General features: G+C 39.3%; 1 protein-coding gene across 5 annotated transcripts in view; it reads left to right on the top strand.

Moving 5' to 3' along the window:
* GLRA2 (glycine receptor alpha 2) overlaps positions 1–10,545 on the top strand; it is a 169,538-nt gene extending 158,993 nt beyond the window's left edge. For all 5 annotated transcript variants that reach the window (XM_073902062.1, XM_025857761.2, XM_025857760.2 and 2 more), the window contains one exon: positions 8,989–10,545. In XM_073902062.1, coding sequence (XP_073758163.1) covers positions 8,989–9,267 — 279 coding nt within the window. In that variant the 3' untranslated portion in view covers positions 9,268–10,545. The remainder of the gene's footprint in view (positions 1–8,988) is intronic.
* Positions 10,546–10,927: the final 382 nt, after the last annotated feature.

Here is a 10,927-nt window from a genome sequence, read left to right as displayed (position 1 = left end):
ATATATATATATATATATATATATTTGACATAGGAAGCTTCAGCCAAGTATTGTTCTAGGTACTGGGGCTACCAAGATATGAGAAACTGCATCCCTATACTTGAAGGTCATCAAGGAGGCTGACATGTAAACAGCTGATTTTAATACGATGAAGCAGGTTCCGTTATGGAAGCATGTACCAGCTGCTTCTGAAGAGAAACCCATGACCCAGGCTCAGGGGTCAAAAATAGGCATCCTGAATGGGATGACGGCAGAGTGGGGTCTTGAAGGATATGCGGGAGCTCACCAGGTGAAGAGAGGTGAGGGGTATTTAACGCAAAGGGAAGCAGTTGGCTAAAATCACAGATCATGGAACCCCATGAGAGAAGTAGGTATAAGGCAGGACATAGGGGACCTTGAATGTCACACAAAGGAGCTTGGGAGTGGTCATTAAGGAGATGAAACTGTTGAAAACTATGAAGTCTGGGAATAGAAGCAGTGGGCCAATGGCATTCCTTCAAACCTACGACAGCAGAAAGCAGGGCTGGCTTCGAAATCTGTGGGGCCCGGTGCAAAATGAAAATGTGGGACCCTTGTTCAAAAATATTATGAATTTTAAGATGCCTCTAGCAAAGCATGAAACCAAGTATGGACCCTTCTAAGCACTGGGCCCGGGTGTGACTGCACAGTATGCATGCCCATGAAGCCAACCTTAGCAGAAACTATCAGGGCAGGGCTAGGAAGAAGACATTAAGACCCTCATTGACATACTCTCTAGGCTCTGGTTGCGAAGATAACTCCTAAACGTATCGACCAGCTAGAGATCAGTTTTAAGGCAACATACTAGCCAGCATTATAGTCCTATACTGAAACTCAGAAGATGGTCAAAATGACTAATTTCCTCCTTTTAAAAATGAGGAAATGGGAGGGGCACCTGAGTGGCTCAGTCGGTTAAGCGTCTGCCTTCGGCTCAGGTCATGATCCCAGGGGCCTGGGATCGAGCCCCGCATCGGGCTCCCTGCTCGGCGGGGAGCCTGCCTCTCTCTCCCCCATTGCCCTGCTTGTGTTCCCTCTCTCTCGCTGTGTCTCTGTCAAATAAATAAAATCTTAAAAAAAAAATGAGGAAATGGGAGAGCAAAAAGTCTTAGGGGCTCTCCTAAACCCACACATTTAGGAGACAGTAAAGACGTGAATTCAACCAAAGTCTTTCAGATTTGGTTCCAGCGTTTTCCTCTGCTCCTCTGCAATATCAAGGCTATTGTGTCTGTAGTGAGAGGGATAGGGATGGAAGTTCTTAGAGGCTGCAGAAAGGACTGCAACTGGCAAAGAGAGGGAGATCAACTAAGAGACGGTCACTACCCCCTTCTCTCTCCCAGGGAGCGTATCCTTTCTGAGCTTTTACTCAGAATCAAGAGGATCAGGGCAGGCACAGTTATTGAATAACTCACAGGACCAGCACTGTACCAGGGAATAGGGCTCCAGAGATGACTTTAGCACACTCTCAGGAGCTTACCCTCCAGTGAACGAAGACAATAATGGAAATCAGCTATCAAAATTCAGAGTTCCTGACTACCCAGTTTTTAATTGGGAAACAAAAATTTTAAAATAACAATAAAAAGGAAAATGGAGAATGTAGTCTGAAAACCAATAGGTAGCTAAAGAGTCTTTTCCAGATGGGGGCAATCATAGATGACTTGCACATTGCCTTGTGTATCTCAGCTATATTACCGTGGATACCCTCACCAATTCTGGAGACTCTAGGCGCATCTGACCACCAATACACCTTTGTACATACCTCAAGGATGTGTCTTGTATTATTCTCTATGTCCCGCCCCCCAAAAACCCAAGGTCTTATTCATCTTTTGTTTCCCATGGTTCTGAAAATAAAGCTCTAAGCAGGCGGCATGGTTTGCAAGGCCCTATATGATCCAGCCCCTGCTCACTCGTGAAACCTGTCTCACCCCACTTTGCCCCCACATTCCGGGAGCCACCTCACCGTCTGTCCATTGCAGCAGACCTTCCCATCTTAGACATCTCCCCACTCTGCCTTCACCTCTTTAATGCCTTTGCTTTTTCAAGTCTCTAACGAAACATCACTTCCTCCAGGAAAAGCTTCTCCTATCTGCCAGATGAGACCAGGACTCCCATTAATAAGCTCACATGGCACCCTATAACTTTCCTCCAGAGCCCTTATCATAGTTAGCAACTATGTATTCTTGTGATTATTTTAATTTATGTTTGCCTTCATCTCAGGATTGTGAATTCTTTAAGGGCAAGAACTTGATCTGTTTCGCTTACCAATGGATCCCTCACAAATGTCTCAGTGCCTGGCATCTCCTTAGGCATTCTGTGACTACTCAATCTGAAATATCCATTTCTCTGCCACACATCTCTCTTAAGTTGCTTACCTTGATTATTTTTCTTCAAAGCATTCATCATTATTTGTGTGTGCATGTGTCTGCCTAAGTGTGTGGGAGTATTGTGTGTGTGAATACACACATGTATATATGTGTGTGTATGTAGAAGTGTTTGTGTGTGGGGGTGCATAGTTTCTTTACTTGTTACTATCTGTTTTCCCCAATAGAATGTAAACTCCAAAAAAGCAGAAACTTTGTCTTCTTGTTTACTGCTGTATCCCTACCATACCACACAAGCGGCACATAACAAGTCCTCGATGAATCTTTGTTGGAAATACAAATATATAAATAGCAAGTGCTCAAGAAATGAATACCAGAAGTTCCTTGTGCAAAAATTAACATGAATGATATCCTGCATTGAAAAAGAGCTGCTCCAATGATAAGCTTTCCTTTGGGAAAAATTGCTATTTACTGTTTGCCTAGAATGACACTTTGACAGTTTTAATTCATTTTACAAGATGTCATTAAACAACAAAGGGGGTTATATTTGGTTTACTTTACTGCAAATTTGTTGTTCTACAAAGTTCAGTCAGATTCTTCATCCATAATCTTCAATGAAGCTATTTGGGATTTGATAGGGACAAATTCATAACAATCACAGACTTTCAGAGTCTTTGGAATCAGACAGTTTTGGGATCAGACAGACCTGAATTTGAATCTCAGCTTCAACATTTATTAGCAATATAACTTTGGAAAGCCACATAACTTCTCTCGGTCTCAATTTTCCCTGAAAGCATGTGATTTCCACAGTCAGTTTAGTGAAAGGATTTACTGTAGTTTTAAGGGCTTAGTACATAGTTATAATCAATAAATGATTACTATTTATTATTCATATCGATCCCCAAGTCCCTGTGACATAAAGGAGAAAACTGAGGCCACAAGAATTGAGAATTTCTCAAGGCCATCGCTCCTCCCCAAGTCCGGGTGATGGAAATCAGCAGGCCTGACAATTAAATATTATCCAGCCTTCATTTGACCAGGGGTCTTTTTCGGAGGGGGAAACCTACTGTGTTTGGACTCACAGTGTTTCCTTTTTTTTTTAAGAGGTGGGAGAAGGGCAGGGGGGCAGAGGGAGAGAGAATTTTAAGCAGGCTCTGTGCCCAGCGTTGGAGCCCGATGCAGGGCTAGACCTCACAACCCTGAGACCATGACCTGAGCGAGCCAAAATCAAGAGTCGATTGCTCCATCGACTGAGCCACGCAGGTGCCCCCTCTCCCCCGCCATGGGCTCACACTGTTTCCTAAGGAGGGCCAGAGACTCCATTACAGCCTTGCACTGACTGAGGCTCACAACAGCCTTGAGTTCCTATTCATACAGAAGAGACACTCAATCCAATCAAAGAATCTGGTTGAGAAATGTGATGGAAAGAATTTTTCCCTACCCCAGATTTTAGGAATCTTTTTCCTTCCTCCTTTCTAGGGCATAGAAGAAAAATTGGAACTATGGGCTCCCCTAAAATCTTTCATTTTATAAATACCATGTTCTTTAATTATATTGAAATCATTTGCTTGTGACAGATAATTCACTACAATGCAATTCTGGTGAGTTTTAGGTTTAATTTCACATCTAGACAAGAGTTATTCCAAATACAGGAATGAATTAATTTTACAGTAAGTAAAACTGAGGCATGAATTAAATAAAATAAATCTCAAATGAATTACATAGTGCCATGACAGTGCTTCATATGGCAGGATAGGATTTAAGGAGATTTTTCTCAAAGTGGGATATAGAAATTGAACGTATTGAAGCTTTGGATGATTCATTTTCTGTGGAAATTTAATCATTGAATAACAAAACAGAGGGATCTAGAAGTATTTACTGTTCAAAGTTCCTGAAGATGGTGGGTCAGCAGCAATACTTAACTAATTGGTTTCCCGGCTAATTAGAAGAAGTGGAGAACATATGTCTAAAATTCATTGCTTACTGGGAAGATCTGATTCTCCCTGATAATATGTTCAACTAAGCTGTGCCTACAGATTGTTCTTTCTTTTAGCTTCAGCTTAACCATGACTCAAGCTCATCTCCGTTTTACCCTCATATAGGAATCTTGCCATATTACCACAACATTTTATTCTGAACCTGCTATAAAGGCAATTAGTCTTTCATTATAACACAAAAATTCAAACTGGTTGCAATTATGTTTTCTGAATCAAAACCATACCCTTTGATGTGGATAATTTAAGGTTCTATGTTTAAAATGCATTGAATGAGTCATAATGGTAAATAAGAAGGTCCTTAAACTAGCATTCATATCTTCTGCATGTGAAAAAATTAAATGGATAATTTCTACCTATGACAAACTTATTTTTGTGGTGGAGAATGTTAAAGAATGGATTTAATTAGCTCTAACTATGCTCAGAAGCATAATTTGAAGTACCGTTGAATGAATGAAGAAAGTATTTTCAAGAATAAAAAAAGCCCTCTTAAAATTCCCTTTTGTTCATTACTCAACAAACGTTTATTAAGCTGCCACAGTTTGCCAGGCAATGTACAACTTAATGATAACCTAACCTGGCATCATTCTGCTCTAGCTCTGTACTTAATTGAATGAGTTAATCTCTTCGGCTGTCCATTCACAGTCTGTGAGGAAAAACTATAGAAATTAAATGAATGAGTCAGTCTGAAAAGAAACATGGATGTGGGTATTTAGGTTTCCTTTTGTTCTGCATTCTAAAGCAGGTTACCAGCTAACTACCTTTTCTATTTCTTCAGGGATCCAGGAATTTAAAAAGAATCTTATCTCACTCAGGCAGTGATCTATATGCTTAATCATGAGTTTCTAAATGTTTTTAGAGGTGAGAATAGCACTTTGCAAGATTCTCCAGATATGGAAAAGAAAAACAGCACAGTAAGTTTAGGCAGATAAGGGGAAATGTACTTTGAGGAATAGTTCCCATTCGAAAAGTAATTTTAGACTTAATAATATAGAATAGGTTCAGCATTTTAGAGCTGGACCTTAAAGCTCACCTAGGTCACTGGTTTCCAAACTTCTGCATTAGAGTCACTGGATTTTAAGAGTCTCATGCTCTACTGACTGAGCTAGCCGGGCGCCTGAGTCACTGGATTTTAAATCTCCCTAGAAATTCTAATTCATTTGGTCTGGAAGGGGTTTGGAGGGGAGGCAGGCATGCATATACTTGTAAAAGTTCCCTAACAGTCAAAGCTGAGACCCACAGATCTAGTCCAGCCTTGACATTTTTGGTATGAGGTCCCTGAGGTCTTTATTTAATTAATTCATTTATTTCTTTTTAAGTAGGCTCCATGCCCAGTGTGGAGCCCAACATGGGGCCTGAACTCACAACCCTGAGATTGAGACCTGAGCTGAGATCAAGAGTAGGATGCTTAACAGACTGAGCCACCCAGGAGACCCCCTGAGGTCTTTGAAGAATAAATAACTTGCTTAAGATCAACACAGCTTACAACACTTGGAGCCTGACCTAGAACCCAAATATCCAAATTCCTAGTCTGTATCTCTGTTTACTAAACCAACTGGCACTGTTTCTACTTCTCTTACTCAGTAGTTGAGATCTAATTACCAGTTAGTAATAGAAAGTTCAAGACAGCTATAACCCATGTGACTCCCAAGTCCCCTCCCCCTAATGACCTGTGTGCTTCCTTTCTTGCTAAGTACTGAATAAATCTTCTGATAAGATTGTAATAATTAATATGTTTATTCCACATTTTTAAATACTTCACTTATTTAAAACTTTTGCATCTATAAAATATATCATTCACATTTTAAGACAAAGAAAACAGATTCAATATTTGAATCTGAGTCCAATTAAAGTCTTCATTATTGAGCTTATATAGCTGGGTACATCAAAGTACTCTAACGTCAGGCTGGGTTTTCTTAGCCAGCTTCCTTATATGATAATGTCTTTAGGTTGAACACTTCCACTGGGTTCTGAAAGCTCCATGCAAGTAGGGCTCTTGTGCAACTTCATCAACTGTTTCTGAGGACCTAGCAAAATGCCTGCCATAGACTCAACACTCAATAATTCATTGTTGCATGAAAAATCCTTTATTATATTTTGTTAAGAAATGAGATGGAGTGTCTTAAACCAACTTGTATAGAACAATCCTATATAAATAAAAGTACCAGGGAGATGATTTTATAAAGGAGTAGCTTTACAGTTACTTTATTATAAGAGCTTTGGCCTGATTTTCCTGACATAAATTTGTCCTTGCTATACCATTTGGATTACAGTTGGGCTCTCATTCATACTATGTTCAAGTACTTCACTCAAGATATCTTTTACATGTGGCTGAAGGCACAATTGATATGCAATAAACACTGATAAAATAAAATTCATACCAAGTTTTCTTGTGTTTTGGGAAACATAAGCCTTGGTATTATCTGGCAAAATAAAGTGCAGTGCTTTTGGTAACTCCCAGGGGTTGAACAGTATTGTGGAAGGCAGTTAACTCATTTCAAAAGAAGATTCAATCGATGGTTATTTAGAACTAAATTTTTATTTTTATTATTTATTTATTTGAGAGAGAGGGAGAGGCAAAGAGTGAGAATATGAGCAAGTGGGAGGAGGAACAAGGACAGAGAATCTCAAGCAGGCTCTGCACTGAGCGCGGGCCTGACACAGGGCTCCATCTCACGACCCATGAGATCATGACCTGAGTCGAAACCAGGAGTTGGTCACTTAACTGACGGAGCCACCCAGGCGCCCCTAGAACTAAATTTTTATTAAGCAGTTCATTTCAATCCCACCTTTCCAACTCCACCATTTTTACTCAACCACACACCACGATTCCATACATTTGATTCTACTAAGGCTATTTGCACTTTACCCTGAGGTGGCAGTTTTTTAGTGTTTTATTTAATTCACATAGAAACAATCAACATAAAATACCACTGACATCTGTTAAAATGACACATGTTTAAATATGGTAGAGATAAATAACTAACAAAACAATCAATGTTAAAAATTGACACTAGAAAACAAGTGTTGGTGAGGACGTGGAGAAAAAAAGGAACCCTCGTGCACTGTTGGTGGGAATGCAAACTGGTGCAGCCACTGTGGGAAATAGCATGGAGGTTTCTCAAAAAGTTAAAATAGAACTACCATATGATCCAGTAATCACACTACTAGGGATGTCCCCCAAAATTACAAAAACACTAATCCAAAGGGACACATGCACGCTGATGTTTACAGCAGCATTATTTACAATAACCAAGTTATGGAAGCAGCTCAAGTGTCCATCAATAGATGAATGGATAAAGAAAATGTGATATATATATAGATACACACACACACACACACACACACACACACACACACACACAGTGGAATATTACTCAGCCATAAAAAAGAATGAAATCTTGCCATCTGCAACGACGTGGATGAAGCTAGAAAGCATAATGCTAAGTGAGTAAGTCAGTCAGAGAAAGACAAATAGCATATAATTTCACTCATATGTGGAAATTAAGAAACAAAACAAATGAGCAAAGGGAAAAAAAGAGAGAGAGACAAACCAAGAAACAGACTTAACTCTAGAGAACAAACGGATGGTTACCAGAGGGGAGGTGGGTGGGGGGATGGGTGAGACAGGTGAAGGGGATTAAAAGTACACTTATCAGATGAGCACTGAGTAATGTAGAAAATCGCTGAATCACTGTATTGCACATTTGACATTAATATAATACTTCATGCTCACAATACAGGAAATAAACTAAAACACTTGATTAGGGCATCTGGGTGGCTCAGTTGGTTAAGCATCTGTCTTCAGCTCAGGTCATGATCCGGGATCCTGGGATTGAGCTCAGCAGGGAGTCTGCTTCTCCCTCTGCCCCTCCCCCTGCTCCTTCTCTCTCTCTCTCTCTCTCTCTCTAATAAATAAAATCTTTAAAAAACAATTTAAAAAATTAGATTGCCTAAAAAAAATTGACACCAGACAATTAGCCATGGTAGAAATATTCAGCACCACCTAGTGAATGTTTAATCTCTGATATATAGCTGAGATGAACTAGAGGACTGGAGGGGAAACAGGTATACATTTAGGGGCTTAATCTTAGGTCTAACATTAACATTAAAGCCAATGTTAATGGAAGGAACTAGGCTGTGAATGGGCCACAAATTTGCTAGCTAAATTTTCCTAAATTTAGGAAAAATTTAAAATTCCTAAAATTTCCTAGCTCAAGGCCAGGTACACAGCAGGGATTCAGTAAATGATTTTTTGAATGAATGAATGATGTGTAAGTGAGTAAATGAACAAATGGTCCTCTATATAGAGTATAATATTTGGATCTGGAGGCTTGGCTTTACAACAGTCCATTCAAAGTTATGGATTAATAAACTAGATTTTGGGAAAGTCAGTGCTGAATATAATGTGTGTGTTTGTTAATTAAAATGACCACAAAGTCGTTATTCTTACTCTTAATTTCTCAGCCTGAAAGTTAATAAACTGTATCTGTTCCATGAATAATTGAGTTGAACTTGAAAGAGAACTCCACATTCCAAAAGCCTCCCACACTACCAGTTAACTGTGATTTATCCTTTTACTTCTGAAGAATTTTAAGCATCTTCCATCTGATTTGACTGACAACCAATCTGTGCTTCCTCTGTCTTTATTCTCCCAGGAAGAAGACGTTACTCGTGAAAGTCGTTTTAATTTCAGTGGTTATGGGATGGGTCACTGCCTCCAAGTGAAAGATGGAACAGCTGTCAAGGCCACACCTGCCAACCCGCTCCCACAACCCCCAAAAGATGCAGATGCCATCAAGAAGAAGTTTGTGGACCGGGCAAAAAGGATTGACACAATATCTCGAGCTGCCTTCCCGTTGGCCTTCCTCATTTTCAACATCTTTTACTGGATCACATACAAGATCATTCGGCATGAAGATGTTCACAAGAAATAGATGTGCCCTTCAGACCCTGGACTTTCTTGCCTAACTGTTGTGCTTGTAAATACACAGTGAAATTGTCTTTATATCACTTTGACAGAGGAGGAGACCGGGGGAGGGGGGCGGGAAGATTATGAGAGCAGGTTTCCTGGCACCTACATGAATAAAGATAAGTTATCTGGGCAATGAAGGAAAATGTTTGCACAAAATTAAGGTGTTGCAGAATCATGTGAGCATAATTCCCTTTATAGTCTTTAGCATTGTTCTTTCAGATGATGTATTAATTAGACATGATATGCAAGGTCAAGTTCTCGAAAGTTATTTGTCTTTGGTTTGGTCTGGTTTTGACTAATTCTGGTACTGAAAAGTTAGCTTAAACCACACACACACACACACACACACACACACACACACACACACACGGAAAATGCTTACCATCTGACCATAGTGACTAGCCTATAGTGAGTCAAGGACCAAAATTTTTCAGGAAAATGCTGCCTCGTTTTTAAAACAAGTACTCTGAGCCACAGAGTCTGAGCTACAGTTCTTTACAATGTCTGTAATTAGTGTTTCACCTGAGAAATCCTTTTGTGGGTCGTAAATTATTTCTATTTATTGAGAAAAAAACAACAGAAAATAAACACCAACCACAAAGAACATATTTCTACTTTACTGTCCGTGTAGGTGTGCAATTTAATATTATTTTTCTTTCCTAAATGTAATTTGGGGGTTTAAATTGTGTGTCGTGTAACTAATTTGATAGTATACCCTCTTAAAAATAAATGCCCATTTTATTTTAGATCCCGACCAGCACACTGTATTTTTTTCGCTTTAGCTATATCTACGTGTGACTTTAACTGCTCAAGTGTGACTTAGCCATTGCAACCTCTCGGCCACAGTATTTATGGAGATGGTGTGTCCTGAATGGTGTAGCTCATATTAGCTTGAACTTTCCATTTCTGCTCTCATTGTAGGTGTAACTACTAGTCCTAATGTCAAATGACCCATGATTTCTACTGTCAATCAAGTGAATATTGTTTTAAATATCCTTAACTAACTTAAAGAATTTTAAAATTGTACTGTGATTTTCATAACCCGTTGCCTTTTTGGTACCAGAGCTACGTGGTTTGAATCCTGGCTACATGTTTTAAGTAAGAAAAAATAAATAAAAGACGTATTTTTGCTTACTCAGATAAAAGACAACCTGTAAAAATATAATGAAAAACTTAAATTTTACATGTGCTGTCAAAGGGATTATTAAAAATATTTGTTCAATTTCAATAAAGCTAAGTGTGCCACAGAACTTCCCTAAGAGCCTTGCCATTTTTGCACCACAATGTAAGTAAGTTGGATGACAATGGTAACTTGGATTTTTGTTTCTGGTCTTTCTCACAAACTTAAAGCACTTATAGCTATGATGTTCTGCCCTAATATAATAGTTGCTTTTATAGTGTCCCCAGGAAGAAAGGAAAAATATTATTGTCATTGCAGAAACAGAGAAACAGGTATGTGGAACTACTGGGAGTCACCGTGGGCAAAATGAATAGTGAATACTTCGTATGAGCTCTGCGAAAGTTCCAAGAACACTGAGGGATCATGAAATACCAAAATGAAAAGAAATTTAAAAGAACAATCTGTCCACCTAGCCATCCTGGTTTTGTCAGGAATGGAGTTC

Source organism: Callorhinus ursinus, unplaced genomic scaffold (genome assembly GCF_003265705.2).
Source record: "Callorhinus ursinus isolate GAN/ISIS: 27379988/994484 unplaced genomic scaffold, GSC_fseal_2.0 scaffold16, whole genome shotgun sequence".
Taxonomy (NCBI): domain Eukaryota; kingdom Metazoa; phylum Chordata; class Mammalia; order Carnivora; family Otariidae; genus Callorhinus; species Callorhinus ursinus.
The sequence above is the reverse complement of the archived record's forward strand: the minus strand, read 5'-3'. Positions and strand labels throughout refer to the sequence as shown.